The sequence below is a fragment of the Hipposideros armiger genome, unplaced genomic scaffold (genome assembly GCF_001890085.2).
Source record: "Hipposideros armiger isolate ML-2016 unplaced genomic scaffold, ASM189008v1 scaffold_530, whole genome shotgun sequence".
In the NCBI taxonomy this organism is placed as follows: domain Eukaryota; kingdom Metazoa; phylum Chordata; class Mammalia; order Chiroptera; family Hipposideridae; genus Hipposideros; species Hipposideros armiger.
In genome coordinates, this window is record NW_017731880.1 from 1,185,641 (window position 1) to 1,202,051 (window position 16,411).

The 16,411-nt window shown below is 55.3% G+C and overlaps 2 protein-coding genes across 10 annotated transcripts; both read right to left on the bottom strand.

Annotated features, from left to right (window-relative positions):
* Window positions 1-102: 102 nt before the first annotated feature.
* On the bottom strand, window positions 103-3,985 carry TYMP (thymidine phosphorylase). Of its 2 annotated transcripts, XM_019668574.1 has the most exons (11): window positions 3,893-3,985; window positions 3,578-3,641; window positions 3,180-3,409; window positions 2,824-3,026; window positions 2,310-2,408; window positions 1,772-1,901; window positions 1,376-1,494; window positions 941-1,103; window positions 627-857; window positions 363-503; window positions 103-277 (listed from the first exon to the last, which is right to left on the bottom strand). In XM_019668574.1, exons 3-11 carry the CDS (start codon window positions 3,397-3,399, stop codon window positions 120-122), a joined length of 1,464 nt encoding a protein of 487 aa, XP_019524119.1. In that variant the 5' UTR covers window positions 3,400-3,409; window positions 3,578-3,641; window positions 3,893-3,985; the 3' UTR covers window positions 103-119. The 2 variants fall into 2 exon arrangements, with proteins under 2 accessions (XP_019524119.1, XP_019524120.1); XM_019668575.1 differs by lacking the exon at window positions 2,310-2,408 and having other exon boundaries at window positions 3,578-3,936.
* CIMAP1B (ciliary microtubule associated protein 1B) lies at window positions 3,974-6,488 on the bottom strand. Of its 8 annotated transcripts, XM_019668582.1 has the most exons (7): window positions 6,045-6,479; window positions 5,551-5,691; window positions 5,163-5,366; window positions 4,781-4,885; window positions 4,507-4,628; window positions 4,219-4,359; window positions 3,974-4,078 (listed from the first exon to the last, which is right to left on the bottom strand). In XM_019668582.1, exons 1-7 carry the CDS (start codon window positions 6,124-6,126, stop codon window positions 3,998-4,000), a joined length of 876 nt encoding a protein of 291 aa, XP_019524127.1. In that variant the 5' UTR covers window positions 6,127-6,479; the 3' UTR covers window positions 3,974-3,997. The 8 variants fall into 8 exon arrangements, with proteins under 8 accessions (XP_019524127.1, XP_019524124.1, XP_019524125.1 ...); XM_019668579.1 differs by having other exon boundaries at window positions 5,163-5,752; window positions 6,045-6,486; XM_019668580.1 differs by having other exon boundaries at window positions 3,995-4,359; window positions 6,045-6,483.
* Between the last annotated feature and the right edge of the window lie 9,923 nt (window positions 6,489-16,411).

Genomic DNA, 16,411 nt, shown 5'->3' on the forward strand with positions numbered 1-16,411 from the left:
GCTCCTTCCTCGGCGGCCACGCGTCACTCGGAGCGCTGCACACTTGCCTCCCCCTCCCGCCTTCCCGCCCCCGACCCCCGGCGCGCCAGGAGCAGACACGGCTTTGCGACTCTCGGCCTTTATTGCTGTGCGTCGGTCGGCGGCAAGATGAGCTCAGCGAAGGGCGAGGGGACGGCGAAAGGAGCGCGGTCCGAGAGTACGAGCGCCCCCTGCAGGGCGCGGCGCTGCGGGCCGCTGAGTGCGGGCGCGTCCAGGTGCACGCGGAGCCACGGCGTCCCTGCGGGCGGTGGGACAGGCCGTCAGCGGGCGGGGCGGCCAGCGGGGTCGAGGAGGGGCGGGGATCCCTCACCCGCGTTGCTCACCGCGTTGCAGCCTCTGGCCCACGCTGACCAGCAGCTCCGCGCCCACCCCCAGCCGGAGCGGCTCCCCTGCGCGGCTGCGTCCGGCCCCGAGCTCGTGCAGCACGCGCGCCAGCGGCAGCGCCCGGACGAGTTCCACGGTGCCTGCGGGAAAAGTGAGCTGGGCGGGAGGGACGGAGCTTGGGACAGGGCCCGGGGCTCAGAACGGAGCGGGACCTGGGCGGGGGAACGGGGCTGGGGCAGGGACGCGCGTCTGCGGGCGCTCACCGTCCGCGGGCGCGAGCAGCTCCTCTTGCTCTCGGGCGCGGGGCAGCAGCTGCCGGCGCTGCGCGGGGGTCCCGGAGCATAGGGCTTGGGCCAGGCACGGGTCCACGCCTTGCATCGCTAGCATTCGCTCGAAGCGGTCCCGGGCCGAGCCGTCGTCCAGCGTCGCGGCCACCCGAGTGACGCCCTGGTCTTGGTCTTCTGCCTGTCCGCTGAGCCAGAGCAAGACGCCCCCTACCGGTGTGGAGCGGGGCTTAGGTGCAGCGGGGGCGGCTCTGTAGTCCCGGCCCCCACACATCTTGTAACCGTCCACTCACCGAGCCTGGTGACCAGATCCCGCAGGTCCGGTGGCCCCGCGCCGTCCATGCAAAGCAGCGCCTCCTCCACCTCCAGGGAGTTGCCCACGCTGCGGCCCAGGGGGTGGTCCATAGCAGTAAGAGCGGCTGCTACCCGAAGACCCAGGCCCGCCCCTACACCAACCTGCGGGACACAGTGTGGTTTGTGCCCTGCAGGGCTTCTTGTAGCCTGCGTGTCACCAAACTCCAGCTGGTGCTGCACCCTTGGTTGCCCGAGTGAGATGAGTGTGTGTGTGTGTGTGTGTGTGTGTGGAGGGTCACAGAAGTGTTTGGGTGGGGGTGACTGAAGCAGGCAATGTGCCTGATCTCAGCAGTGGGGATCAGAAGACCTTGTGACTGGCCTAGGGAGACCCTAACAGGGAGGCCTCACAGGCTACACCCGGCACCGCTGCTCACCAGCACTCCTGCCAGCTCCCTGGCCTCGGCTTGGCTGGTGAAGACTGCAGCTGCGCCGAACTTGACGTCCACCACCAGGGCAGACAGGCTCTCCACCACCTTCTTACTGAGGATGGAAGCTGTGGGGCAGGCAGAGGGGCGGGTGATAAAGGACAGCCCAGAGCTCCCTGGGAGGTGTGGGGGACTGAGGGTCAAGTCCCCTATGATGGGGTGACAAGGCCTGGCGCATGGTGCATCAGCCAGGTCGCTCGAATCGGTGGTCAGGAATCCTGTGATGAGGGGCCGCCACCCCTGGGATTGGGGGAGGTCCCACAGTCCCATGATGAGAGGACACTGACTGTGATGGGAGGTCTCGAACACGCCAAAGGTGGACCCTGGAGAGTGGGGTCAGGTCACCTGTGATGAGTGGCAGGCTGTCAACGGTGGCTGTCACATCTCTGGCTTCATACAGGACTCCATCAGCAGGAACCAGTTTCTTGCTCTGACCCACAATACAGCAACCCACTCGCTCCAGCAGACCTTGCATCTGGCCAAATCCCAGTGTCAGCACTCCCAATGACAGACACTCAGCCACCTCTGATCAATGACCCCATCACTAACCCTTATCAGGGACTAACAGACATGACAAATGTCCCAAACCATGACCAGTGACTTATGAACAATTCTGATAAGTCCTTGTTAATGACTGGCTGGACTAATCAGGGATATTGACCAATGTCCTATTGATCAGAGGCCCATCAGTGATCCTGACTCAGTCCCTGTTAATGACTCCAGTCCAAGTTCATTGATGACCTTGACCAAAGTCCAGTGACCAGTCAGTGATCCATGAATAACTTTGATCAGTATCCTCATTAGTGACCCTGATCCTTCAGAGATTCTGGTTAATGTCCCATCAATAACCCAGATCGATGACTGACCAGCAGCCCACCTGTACCTGTTCTGGGCTCTGGATGACGGTGAATCCAGGAATAGATTCTAGTTTATCCAAGGTGCCCCCTGTGTGCCCCAGGCCACGTCCACTGATCATTGGTACCTGGGAGACAGGTATACTGAGTATACTTGCACATCTGCCCTCACCTTTCCTGATTAGGACTTCTTTAGCTGGAGTTAAGTATTTTCTAAGGCCTTGTAGTGGGTCCAACTGGTGGAGAGGGAATGGAAAAGAAACTGTCCTGGTTTGGGATGGGGGAGCACAAGTCTGGGGGACCCAGGGACAGGAGCACCCGCCTCTAAAGGGAGTCCTTTCTGCAATACCAAATGGGGTGTGGGCACTAGATAACTTGGTCCTGTTATGGTGAGCTGATGGGAAGGGGACCCAAGTCCTGTCCTGGGGGCAAGAATCCTGAATTCTGCGTTTGGAGCTCTGTCTGGGTCACGGTAGCGCTTGTGAACTGCTGGCCTCTGAGGTCAGAGTTCTGGTCTGGTCTTGGGAGGAGGCGTCTTCTGACCTTGCAGCCACAGGCTGCCAGGGCAGGTGCCAGGACCAGGCTGACTTTGTCACCCACGCCCCCTGTGGAATGTTTGTCCACGAGTTGCTGGTTCCAGGCCTCTGGCCACTCCAGCTCTTCCCCAGACTTAGCCATGGCCTGAGTCAGCGCCACAGTCTCCTCCAGGTCCATGCCTCGCAGTCGGATTGCCATGAGCATGGCCCCTAAGGAAGGGGTACAGGGGTGCAGGCAGCATAAAGAGGGCGTTCCCACAGCGATGGCTTACCCTGAGGTCACTGGCGGTGGCGGAGTGCTAGGTGTTCTCGGGACAGGCAATGCCTGGATCAGGGTTGGGCGCGCCATCTGTTTTTACGTACCTATCTGCACACCCTGCGCGTTCCCGTCTACCACAGCGCGCACGAAGCCCTTAATGTCCCCCTCGCTCAGGCGGCCTCCGTCTCGCTTCAGGCGGATCAGCTCAGGGAGCTGCTTGGGCTCTGACGGGGTGTCACGAGGGCCTTGGGGCCCTCTCCCAGAGAGGTCACCAGGAGCTACTGGGACGGGTGTCAGGGGTCCTGGGGTCACTGGAGCCGCCATCGTTCTGGGCCTGCAGGGTGAGACACATCTGGGACGGGCCGCCACCAGGCGTCCACCTGGGGACTCGCCCCTATCCTGTTCCCGTTTCTTGTGTCTGCCGCCTGTCCCGTGTCTGTGTAGACCGTGTGCTCATCTCCGTGTCTGGCTCTCGGCCTCATAATTTGACCCTGACCCATACCTGTCCCGCACCGCGATTCTCGCCCGTCCTGTTGAGGATTCCAGCCCGCTTCTGCCCCGCAGTGCTGGAAACCAGGGTGGGGACAACGCAAACAAGAAACGGTAGTTTCGCAATGGTCAAAGGTCAATGACAGCTGGTGGGCAGGGCGTCAGACAGGCGGAAATCTGGGCCAATCACTGCCTCGGGAAGGTGGGCCCGCTCCAGCTTGCTTTTTCTCCCGCCAATCATGTAGGCCCGCGGGGACGCGTGACTTCCCAGATTTAGCGGAGCGTGACTTCCCAGACTTGACGGGAGCGCCCGAACCGCGAGACCCACCCTAGTCCCTCTGCCAGCTGCGCGCACAAACATGTGGAAACACGGTTGGCTCCGGAAACTTTAAGAAAACATTTTCAAGGGCGCGCCCGCCCGCTAGCCCGCGGCTTAGTCATCGACGTCGGTCACGATCCGGGCCAGGTAGTCCGAGTGCCGGGTACCGAAGCTCCAGCCCCGAGGCTGTCGGTGCTGCGGACCCAAGAGACATCGTTGACTTCGCGGAGCCGGCTGTGCGGCCCTGCGAACAGGGTCAGGACCCCGGGACCTTGGTCCCAGATCTCAGACCTTCGATCCTTTACCCGAACCCTTGACCCTGGACTCCAGATCACCTGGTCCACGCTGTAGGCTGCTGGCCCGGGATTAAGGGTGTTGTCTTGGGGGAGCGAAGTGCGCGCCAGCATGGTGAATTGGGGAGCCCGAGACTTGTAGATCGCAGGGTTCACCACGTGGTAGGCGCTAGGACCCGGGGTCTGGGAGGGCGGAAGGGGCGCTGAGATCAGCCTCCATTCCGTGCTGTTCACTGACCCCCACCCCTTGCTTCCTGACCCTCTGCGGTCCGTCCGGTTGACCCCTCGCTACGCTGTGCCCGGCAGCCCCCCCCACACACACACACCCACCTTGCTCAGGTCCTCGAAGAAACTGCCCACCGTGCTGCGGCCGCCGATGGAGTAAGTTGGGGCGGAGACTTTGCCGATGACGCGCGGGCCCAGGAGCGAGGGCACAGTGTAGGTCCCGGGGCCTGAGAAGGAGCCATCAAGGGGTGGGATCTGGGGCTGGGTCTTTGCGGAGCCGCCCAGCCTCCGCGAGGGCTGGGTAGTCCCAGCGCCCGGAGAGCCGCTCCAGGTGCGGGGTGGCAAAGGCCTGGGAGTTGGAACGGGCCTTTCTGGTCACCTGGGGTCTGATGCTCCGCGTGGGTGCCCCAGTTTCGGGAGGCGATGGTATGCCGGGGCGCACTGGGGTACGTCGCGTTTTCTGCTCGCTCTGGGAAGTACCTGCCTGTGGGGCGGGCGGGCGGGCGGACCAGAGGTGTTGGCAGGAATCGGGATGGGGGCCCGGTGGGGAGGAAGCCGGGCTTTTGAGACTAGGGGAACAGCGAGCCACGATTTGTTCAAGCCAGGTGGGGCTTGGAGTTCTTTGGACATCCGGATAAGAGGGTACAGAATTTGGAGTGTTCGAGTACCCGAAGGGGGCTAGGGACTCAGGGTAGGGTTTCTGGTGGGCCTGCCTGGAGGCGGCTCGGCGTTGGGGAGGCCGGGGTCCCAGGGGTCCTAACCCGGTCCGGGAGTGAGGCAGGGCGCTGCGTGGCGCGGGCGGCCGGAGATGGAGTAGGCGGGGGTGCCGTCGGGGCCGCGCACGGTCATGCGAGCCGGCACCAGGTGGCTGGGCCCGGGGCCGCACGAAGTCTGAGGTGTGGGAAGACGCACGCCAAAGGTGAAGGCGGGGGCGCGGGGCCTCGACGGGTCGTGTAGGAAGTAGCCTGCGGGGCGGCCCAGCATCACCTCGGGGCCCGGCCGCTTTCTCCCGGGGCACAGCCCCCCACACCCCCCAAACAGATCTCCCCCCTCCAGCCCTGGGTTCAGCACCCCAGTCCCCTCAGAGACCGCACCAGCTTCTTCCTGCCCACCGCCCATCCCGGACAATCCTGCGCGTGTCGCCAGTACCAGTGTTTGTGGGCAACTTGTATTTGGGCCCAGGGCCTCCGTAGAGCGCTGCGATGGGGCCGCGGGGCCGGTGCGGCCGCCAAGGGCCGACCCAGACGTCCGAGCCCATGGTACCGCGGGTGCGCTTACGGCTGGCAGCACCTGTGGACAGAAGGTGGCGGCCCGGGCCCCTCCACCCCGGACTCCGGGGGCGGAGCCCAACCTGTATCCCAGGAGCCAGGAAAACAAACGGCAGCTTTCCGGGCTCTGGGGGCGGGGGCGGGGGGCCGTGGTGCCGGGATGGAGCTTGGAAGCTCTCTCCCGTCCCCCTACCTCCAAAATGAGTTCAGTAAGGGTGCGCGCGCGACCTAGTTTGGACTCAACACTACGGGAAGAGAATTTCCCCGGGTTCTGGGGGGCCGGGATCTTTTAAGAGCATCAAGTGAAGATTCGCGGCGAGGGAGCGGCATGGGGGGCCCGGTGCCCCGAGGGAGGCCCGAAGTTGATGCACTAACCTGATGCAGTGGCTCCCTGCTGGGAAGGTAACGCGGGGTGCCTGAATTCCCGCTCCCACCCGGCCCAACTCCCAGACCCCATTGTGTCCCGGTCCCGCCTCCTGGCAACCGCACTGGCCACCCCCCTGGCTCCGCCCCCCACCCCCTAGCATAACGCTCACCTGTCCTCTCCTCCTCGGAGTCCGGCCTTGGCAGGCGTCTTGCAGACTTGGCCACGGACCTCACCCTTCCCCAGGCTTCAGTACACCCATTCCGGAAATGGACAGATCTGTAGACAAAAAACAAGTGTGGGAATAAAGGAATAATACAAACAGCGATCTCAATTTCATTGTTATGTGTAGAGAGAGAACTTTGCATCTATTTAAGCTGACGGAGTATTTGCATAAAATAAACATATACCACACAAGTTGAATAGAGCTGTAATAGGACACATGATTTAATTATAACCCAAAACAATTCTAAGTAAACTAAAATATTTAGGAAATTAAACACTGTGTCTGCCAAGTGGCTCAGTTGGCTAAGAGCATGAGCTCTGAGCAACAGGGTCATCAGTTGGATTCCTACATGGGTCAGTGAGCTGCTCCCAAGCTGAGCTGCCAACAGGTGGCAGGATGGCTCAGCTGGTGAGAGCACCTGCTCCTAACAACAAGGTTACTGGTTCAACTCCTGCATGGGATGGTGGGCTATGCCCACCCTCAACTAAGATTGAACACGGGCACCTTGAACTGAGTGGCCACCTGCTGCCCAATGGGCAGCCAGATGGTGACTGGACTTGGAACTGAGCCAGCTGCACCCTCCACAACTAAGATTGAAGGACAACAACTTTGCTGTTTCCCTTTCCCCAACACTGTGACCCTTCCCCAATTCCCCAATAAAATCTTAAAAAGAAAATAAAAACATGGTACACTTAAATACTTAGTAATTAACAAATTCTCTTAAAAACTCCTGGATCAAAGAGAAACTCAAATATGGTTTTAAAATATGCATACAACACTGCAAAGGTAGATGCCTTCATGCCCCACTCTAGGACATAGCTAACGCTGTGCTCAGAGGAAAGCAGCCTTAAATGACTTCATTATCAATGAAGAAACGTTTTATTTTGTTTTTAAAGATTTTATTGGGGAATCGGAGAAGGGGAACAGACAAGTTGCTGTCCTTTTGTTCTTCAGTCTAGTTGTGGAGGACGTCGCTTCACTGGCCCATGTTGGTATTATCATTGCACTCTTCCCAGGTGAGGCAGATCGGTCGCCGGCCACTGGACAGCCCTCACAGCGGCTCACGCTGGCTGCGTATGGCTCTTGGTAGCTTTACTGCAGCCCACGTGGTCGCTGGCGACTCACAGCAGCCCAGCTCCAGGTCGAGCTGTTGTTCATCGTCTTAGCTGTAGAGGGCGCAGCGTTGCTGGTCCTCCTGTGGGATCGGAAAGGAGCCCTGCTGCTCAGAGCTGGCGTCCCAAGCCAGCTCTTAATCAACGCGCCAGTCTGCCGGCCCATAAAGGAACATTTTAAATGAATAAACGTAGTATTTATCTTACAAATATTAGAAAAAAAGAACAGTCAAGTAAACTAAAATAGGTCCATTCTGCCCAGCTCTGCCACTCACCTGCCTGCTCCAGAAGACAAAGGGCCAGAGGGATTGTCCAGTGGTCTCCTAGGGATTCCTGCCCTTCACTAAGTGAACTCTGAGCCCAGTGCCCCAGCCTTGGAGGGAGAACCAAGGTGATTGCTGGGAGCCACTGGTCGGGGCCTCCCAGGGCTGAAAGGGGGAGGCCCAGAAGGGGGCATCGTCTGTAGAGGATTTTAAAATGATACTCAGAGTGTGCTGAAGTTGATCTGCTTTTTATTATCTTCCCGAACCCAGCAATTCTAAAGGTCAGAGGTGAAATACTCTGCCCAAATCTTTCATTGGTCAAGTTTTAAACAATACTGTGGTTGCTGTTGAGTTTTAGTAACATATATGTCAATTTTAAATTAGCAATTTTTATTACTTATCTTTTAGTAAACATTGTATTCCGCATGGAAGTTAATTCGGAGGACTTTATTTTTATGGTTGACAGGTTCAGACTCATGACAAGCTGTCCTTAGCGGGTAAGTGCCTCATGCTTGGGCAGCATGGATGTTTTCAGAGCGCAAAGCTGGGCAGTCCCCTCTCCCTGTGATAACGCATTTTTCCCTTAAAACAATAAAATTGAGATGAGCAGTGATACCAGTGATTGTGACAAGGAAGAAACGGCTCGAGTTCTCTCAATTCTGTGATGACTATCTAGCCTTTTTTTGTGTGTTTAAAATCGGTAGTAGTGAAATAGGGCCAACTGCAAGGTGTAATATTTTTGTTTGGCTGGTGTAAACTTTATTGGACGTGTGATATATTTTGCTAAATTTGAATATTTTAAAATCATCTGCCCAGTCCAAATGGCCTCCACATGTCCAAGCAAAAGAATGGTCCTGGGATGTACAAGGATGCAGAGCAGACTGTGCAGGTACCAATATAAGAAAAACACTAAGAAAAGATGAAAAAACAAACAGCAAACGCCCCAAAACCAGACCCCAAGATGGGGGAAAGAGGAAACATTTTGAGCGCTCAACCAATCTCTCACACACAGACTGGAAGTATTCTAGAGGTTTTATCTTGCAGAGTGTATCTTGTTGGGAGAAAATATTAGACATCTTGTTTGTAACAGTGGTAATGTTACGAGTGTCTAAATTAAAGAGCAAGGAAAGCACACTTAAAGCTGTGGTCCTGGGGCCGGCCAAGTGGTGCGTTGGTTAAGAGTTGGCTTGGGACGTCAGCTCTGAGCAGCAGGGCCCCGGTTCGGATCCCACATGAGGGCCAGTGATGCTGCGCCCTCCACAGCTAAGATGGTGACCAACAGCTCGACCTGGAGCTAGGCTGCTGTGAGTCGCCAGCGACGTCATAGGCTGCAGCCCCTACAGCAGTGGGCTGCTGTAAGCTACAGTGAGTGGCTGGCAGCCAGAGTGCGCAGCCGGCAGTTGGCATGAGCTGCCATGAGCCGATGTGAGCGGCCATCCAATGACTGACAAGCGACTGCCTCACCCGGGAAGAGGGCAATGATAATACCAACATGGGCCAGTGTAACCACATCCTCCACAACGAGGCTGAAAAACAAAAGGACAGCAACTTGTCTGTTCCCCTTCTCTGATTCCCCAACACTGTTCCCCTCCCCCAATTCCCCAATAAAATCTTAAAAAAAAAAAAGGAGAAAACAAAGCTATGGTCGTGATTTTCCCCTAAATACGGTTTTAGTTATATCTGTAGTTTTTTTTTTTTTAAGATTTTTTTTGGGGAATTGGGGGAAGGGGAACAGACATGTTGCTGTCATTTTTTGTTCTTCAGTCTAGTTGTGGAGGACGTTGCCTCACTGGCCCAAGTTGGCACCATCATTGCACTCTTCCCAAGTGAGGCAGATCAGTCGGCGGCTTCTGGACGGCCGCTCACTGCTGCTGCTAGCCGCTCACGCTGGCTGCTGGCTACACAAGCTGGCTGCTGGCTATACACGGTAGCCCATGGCAACCCACTGCCACAGGGGCTGCAGCCTACACCGTCGCCGGCGACTCACGGCAGCCCAGCTGCAGGTCGAGCTATTGTTCAGCATCTTAACTGTGGATGGCAGTGTCACTGGCCCTCATATGTGGGATCCGAACCGGGGCCCTCTGGCGTCCCAAACCAGCTCTTAACCATCGCGCCACTCGGCCGGCCCCATATCTGTAGTTTTTGACACACGACATTCTTATTAATTTAAAAATAGCTTGGCTATTAAAAGTAAAGCTGCATGTGTGTGCAGGTGTTCATCTGGATGTGGCTTTCATTTCCTGGGATAAATGCCCAGGAGCCTGCTGAGGGGTGGATGGTAAGTTAACGTTTGGTTTTTTAAAGAAACTGCCAAACTTTTCACAGTGGTTGAACCATCTTCCATTCTCAGAACCGTGTGACTTGCTTTTTAAAATCAATGTTATGCTGCTGAGAATTATCCACACTGTTGATGTAGCTTTAATTCATTTTCACTGCTTATAACAGAAATACCAGCCAGTGAAATGAGGCACAGCGGGGTGTCACAAATGAACTACAGACATGCGGTGAGCCATTAATGGATATATGTTTCTCACAGATATAAGTTTTAAAATAGCTACTTAAAATTTTACATGGTTCAGATTATGTACAGCTGCACAGTTTCTGGGGCCCCCTCTGTAAACTTGAGGCGTTATTTTGGAGGACGATGTACATAGCACCCACCACCAGAGGGCGCGCTGCACACGCTGCACCACTGGCTCCTCCCCTTCCCACTGATGGCAGTTTGTCTAATTATTATTAAGATTTGTTTATCATCGGTGAAATTTTTTGTAATGTGGCAAAGAAGGTATTTAGTTTTTTCTTCGATTTATTTTGTTATTCTTCACAAAAAAATACGTATGGTGTGTATGACTTCTCCCATTCTGTTGTTCACCATGTTAGCTGTAGAGGACGCAGCGTCACTGGCCCTCAGGTGGGATCCAAACCGGGGCCCTGCTGCTCAGAGCTGGCGTCCCAAGCCAACTCCTAACCAACGCGCCACTCGGCTGGAGCCTCCACTTTCATTTCTGATTTTAGTTGTCTTTTTCTTTTTTTTTCTTGGTCAGGGTAGTTAAATGTTTGCCAATTTTGTTGGTTTCATTGATTCTATTGTTTTTCTTTTAATTCTACATAATTAAGACTCACAAGACCTTATTGTTTTACAAAGTCAATGTTCATTTAGATTTGTTAATACGCTTACCACACTCGTTGCTCCTCTTTCCTTCTGGCATTCTTAGTCCTTTCATCTGCTATGATTTTCTTTATGCCTGAGAAAATATAGTTTAGGATTTCCCTTAGTGAAGACTGTGTTTGTCTCAAAATGTTTTTATCTTGTCTTCTTTCTTGAAAGTTACATCTTTTAAGTATATCATTTTATATTAGTAGTTATTTCTTTCAGCAAATTGGAAATTTAATTGCATTGTTTTCTGACCTCCCTTATTTTTGTCATTGAAGAGTTGGCTGTGAGGTGGTCATTCCTCTGTAGGTAATCTGTCTCTTTTCTCTGGTTGCTCATGAGATTTTCCACTTTTTTGTGTTTGCTGCAGTTTCACTCTGATGTATCTTGGTATTAATTCCTTTTTTTTTTTTTCCTGCTTGAGATGTATTGGATCTTTTGAATCTCTGAATTGATTTTCATGAATTTTCATCTTTATGACTAAGTTTTCCAATCCCTGAATGTGGTAAATGTCTACATCAATTTAGAATTTTAAAAATTTAAACTTACATTATATCAGAATATAGCAACTGATTTCAAGATTTAGTGTTTAAACAGAATTTAGATATTCTCCCCCTTGGAATAAGAGATGACTTCCATTATGCTTTATGTCTTTCTTTTCTCTCCTTTTCCACACTTTGTCATTAGTTAACGTTTTTATTTTATGCCTCTTCTATTAGATGACTCCCCTTTAATATTTGTGTTAAACCTCACAGCCACATGATCGATCATAATTTAAATGAGTTTTTCAATACCATATTTTAAAGTCATGTGCCTGTTTTCTTCATTATTCCCATATTGTTGAATACTTACATGTTTTAATGTTTCCATTATAAATCATATTATATTGTTTCTCTTTTTTAAGTAACTTTTTTTTTTTTTGCATAAAACTTTTCTGACATGAGATGAATTCTTTACAAGAAATTCCCTGTTGGGTGTAATTGTTAAATCTGGGATTTATATTTTCTAAACCTTAAACATTAAATATATATATGTATATATATTTATTTATACATATATAAAAATACACATATACTTTTAACATAAATAGGATTACATAATATTATATTCTTTGTTTTATATAATTTCTGATTATATAGTATTTCTTGCTTTAAAAAAATTCCAGTAATAGAGAAATCCTACATTTGCTGGGGTTTGCTACTCTCCACCATCTTATGTGTATTTGCTGTTTGTTGTATTTAGCTTGGAATTATGTCTTCATTTCACTGTGCTTTTTCTCCACTAAATGTTTTAGAAAGGGCACAGTGGTGGCTAGTGCACTGTCTAGCTTTGTCGGGCCCGGTGACCAGGCTGAGGTGGGTTCTTCTGGTCGGTGCTGCAGTGGGTCAGCTCATATGTGGATGCATTTCCCCAGCCCAGGACCCAGTACATGGTGGGTGATGGTTGCTGGGAGGCAGGAGACGGCCTCCATTTCTGTTTTGCTTGTCTCGTCTCTGAGGAAACAGAAGTCTCAGGCACAAACCCCTCTTTATTCCTTGTGTAGACTGCCTCAGCGGGCAATTAGAAGAGGAGCTCCTAGGAGGCTGCTGAAGGTCAGACCTTCCAGGGACCCATTTGCTTGATTTTTATGTTTTACCTTGATGATAATTCATGATATTTATGTCACCTTTCCAGCAGCACATTCTTACTCTCTCTGGGAAGTCAAGAGGCAAGACTCCCACACTTTCGGGAGGTGACGTGGCCTCAGTCACCTTCCCGAAGGTGAGTTCCTCCATGCAGGGAGTGTTGCCCTTGGTCTGGATCTGACAAAGGGAGGTGTTTTCTTCCCACAGGGGATGGGCCCAGATCCTTCCCTGGTCACCTGTGTGTCTCCAGGGCTCATCACAGCCCTCGGCGCCTTGTGAAGGTGGTAGGGCTGATGTGTTCGGTCCCTCCTCATGACAGCATGTCACTTGGGGTGCAGTTCTCCTTTGATGCAGCCAGGGGCTCAGACAGCCCACAGGGGTCTTCAAAAGGTGGATGCAGGTACCTGATGTGGCACTGCATGGCCTGTAAGGGGGGTGTGTGGGGATGTCATCTTCATTCTCTCAAGGTCTTTGGACCCCTAACTTAACCAAGACGCAGAGCCTGAGACCGGACCCGGGTGAATAGTTAGGGTGGCGTCCTGAAAGCTCACCCCCAACTTAAGGTCCACCTTAAGGCATGGGCCTCCCTCTCCCCTCCTCCTGTCATCTGATATCTCGGGGAGCTAGGAGGCCACCAGATGCGTGAGGTACCTGAAGCTCAGCAGAGCCTAGGCTGGGTGCCAGGGACGCTCCTTGGCCATCTCCTCACTGCCTGAGTCAGGGAGAAGTCCTGTGTCCCAACAGAAAGGACAAATATGCGTTGTATGTGCGTGTGTATGCGGGGGCTGCTTTGTTTCAGGGACTCCAGGCTCTTTTCCATGTCTGAGCCCCACCTGGCACCTGTCCCAAGACTGACTCCTGAGATCAGCTGAAGTGAGATGCAGATGGAGGAGACAGGGCTCTGGGAAGCCAAGCACAGAGGGGCAGCCAACTGCCTTCCCAGTGGAAGCTCCCGCATGCTGTGGCCTGCAGTGGCCTGAGTCCCAGCGCAGAGGGTGGGGGCTGAGTGATGAGGTGGGGAGGAGGGGAGGCTGAGGACAGAGATGGGACACCCAGGGCCAGATCAGGGTTTCTGAAGGTCCAGGGCTGGCTGGCGGGAGTGGGATCAGGCTGGGCTCAGGGCTCTGCATGGTGACGGCAACATCTAGACACTCAAGATAGCCTAGAGGTGCAGGGAGGTGCCCAGGAGGCTCCGGAAGGGCCAGATGGGTTGTAATAAGCCAGGCCAATAAAGAGGGAAGTACAACTTCTGGGTATTCTTTATTTCGTTCATTTTGGTCTCTTGACAGCTTAGAAAATTCCCTTTGAAAACTATCCCATCTCTGCTGAACTCAGGTAAGAGAAAGTCCAGAGGCTGCTGGAGGAGAGGGTGCATCAGCCTTGGTCTCTCCTCAGCACTCTGGTGTGTCCTAGCAGAGAGCTGTGCAAGCCCCACTTCACCTGTGGAGTGCGTGGTGGGAGGTCGCAGCTCTCAGGCAGTCCGTGTCTGTGCTGGGCAGTGCTTGGCGTCAGGGCCCACGCCCTGCATGGCCTCCCTCTGTAGCCTGAGCCCAGCCTGTGGGCTTGGCACCATGGCTGTGTGTCCCCCCCCCAAAAAAAAAATGACCCACTGTGGAATCGTCTTCTCGAGTTTCTGGTAATTTTATCAGGGCTGCATCATGTTGCTAAGGCTAAAGATAACATCTCTCCGTGGGTAACTCTTTCTTGCCAGAGTCCCTGAGGCTGGACCCAGGCTCAGAAGAGGTCAGGGATGTGGGATGAGCTTGGGGTCGTGAGGGTCCATTGGGCAGAAGCAGGCTGACTGGGGTGCCGGAACTGTGCTGAGTGTGCACTGTTGTTTGCCACTGTGGACGTTTGGGTGGGAGATGGCTAGGTGGCCTGGAGAGGCCCCCCGGGCTGATTGTCCCCTGATACCTCCAGTAGGCCCTACTGAGAGCCCGGAAGCAGGCACAGAGATGCACCCCTCCCAGGCCAGGCAGAAGGGTGGCCCAGCACAGGTCCACCTTAACTGGGCAGCCCTCTGGGCGGGGCGCCGCGCCGATGCCATCTGCGCAGAGGCAGCCCGGGCCTGAGTGAGGACCGGCTTGCACGCGGCACACACAGCTCCCACCCTGCCACCCTGGCTCCTCACGCTGCACCTGCGGCCCAGCACCATGATCCAGGCGGCCCCAGAGCCTGAGAGCCCCGGCTGGGGCTGGGGCTGGGACGGGGATGGGGACGACTGGGACGGCGCTGTGCTCACCCTGTTGGCACTGGCTGTGGTGGCTGCCACTGCACTGGCCTTGCACTGGTTTGGCTCTGGGCAGGACCAGGGGGCAGCAGGGCCAGCATCCACAGACCCCCAGGCCCCGGATTCTCAGGCGGGCGGAGCAGATCCAGCCCTGCCCCCAGAGTCCAAGGTCAGTGGCGTCATCGAGGGACAGAGCTCAGGGCAGAAGAAGCCAGACCCTCCCGGACACAGCCAGGGGAGTCCGCCTACAGCAAGCGCCCAGGACCAGCAGCCCCCGGGAAGTCGTGATCAGGCTGCCACAGCCGCACCTGCACTTAAGACACCCGACAAGGTGGCCAGCGGAGGGACCTTGGGACAGCAGCATGGTAATGCCACCCTGGAAGCCCCCCGAGGTAAAGGAAGGGAGCATCTGAAGCCAGGCGCTGCCCTCCTGGGTAGGAGTGAAGTTGGGGGGATACCTGCCCCTTTCCTGATACACTTCACTCCTCGGAGTCTGAGCAGACAGGTGGAGGCAGGAGGCATCCGAGCCAAGGCACCAGCTCACCAGGCCTGGGTCCACACAGTGGAACAGGACACCAGCTCCTGGCAGCAAGGAGTGGGGCCACCTGGCTCACTGGGGAGAGGCCCAGGCAGCCGGTGGTGGCAGGTAGATGACAGCTCAGGAGATAGGACCTGCCATCCCCCGAAGCTGGACCCCTTACGCCTGGGCACAGTGGTGAGCGTGTGGGACGCTGTGGATGCAGCCGGCAGCTCCTCTTATCCCCAGGAGCTGCCCCTATCAGACACCGTGCAGACTGGGCCCCTGACAGATGTCTCAGAAAGGGGGCACAGGAAGAGCGGCCCCCAACCAGCCCCAGTTTTAGCTCTGGACTCAGGGACCAAAGCTGGTGAGAGCAAGGAGGCTGGGCCCTGGGCCCCCAGGGAGTCTCAGGGGTCCCCAACCTCCGAGGAAGGCTGGCCCTGGGTGATAAGGGATGTCCTTGTCACCAGGAGCTTCAGCAAGGCCCCAGGTTCCGAGGGCCCATGGCTAGAGGGGCAGGAGTGGGGGCACCCATTCTTGTCCCGAGGGAAGGGGACCACAGCAGCCTGCATTGTGGAAAAGGCTGGGGCTAATGGCTCTGGAGACCACTCTCTCTTCAGCTCAGGGCCAGGTGAGACGGAGAAGCAAAGGGACAACAGTGTCGAAGAAGGGAGAGGGTCCCGGCGAGGCCAGGGGGAACCAAGCAGTGGGCAGGTGTCTGGCCACCTGGACACAGGGAAGCCAGCCCCAGACAGCCTCAGTTTTGCTCCCTCTGAGTGTCCCTCAGCCACACACCCCCGACACACCCCTAAGTCCCTCTTACCCTCTGCTTCCCCACCCGTCGCACATCCCCACCCAGACCATTTACCTGCACCCTCGACACTTCCGAGATCCTCCCCTCCTTTGCACTCCAGAGTTGGCCAGGATCCTGTTAAGGACCCTGCAGCCCCAGCCCCAGCTGCATCCCCAGCCGCATCCCCAGCCCCAGCCACAACCCCAGCCCTAGCTGCATCCCAAGCCCCAGCCCCAGCTCCAGCTGCAGTCCCAGCTGCAGCCACAGCCACAGCTACAGCCCCAGCCTCAGCCCCACCTGGAGCTGCAGCCTCAGCCCCAACCCCAGCCACAGCGGGAGCCTCAGCTGCAGCCCCATCCCCAGTCCCAGCTGCGGCCCCAGCGTCGGATGCAGCACCAGCCTCAGCCCCAGGCCCAGCCCCAACCCCAGCCCCAGCCGCAGCTCCAGCTGCAGCC

Bases quoted from the DNA above. Each gene is read 5' to 3' on its own strand.
- TYMP (XM_019668574.1), bottom strand. From the start codon at position 3,399: ATGGCGGCTCCAGTGACCCCAGGACCCCTGACACCCGTCCCAGTAGCT. The intron at 1,495-1,771 runs GTGACCTGACCC...CCTGCCCCACAG, and splicing joins CAGCCTGCCACTCATCACAG to CTTCCATCCTCAGTAAGAAG. The intron at 278-362 runs GTGAGCAACGCG...CACCGCCCGCAG, and splicing joins GGGCCAGAGGCTGCAACGCG to GGACGCCGTGGCTCCGCGTG.
- CIMAP1B (XM_019668577.1), bottom strand. From the start codon at position 6,196: ATGCTAGGGGGTGGGGGGCGGAGCCAGGGGGGTGGCCAGTGCGGTTGC. The intron at 4,886-5,162 runs GTTAGGACCCCT...CCCGCCCCACAG, and splicing joins CTGCCTCACTCCCGGACCGG to GCAGGTACTTCCCAGAGCGA. The intron at 4,360-4,506 runs GTGGGTGTGTGT...CCGCCCTCCCAG, and splicing joins TCTTCGAGGACCTGAGCAAG to ACCCCGGGTCCTAGCGCCTA.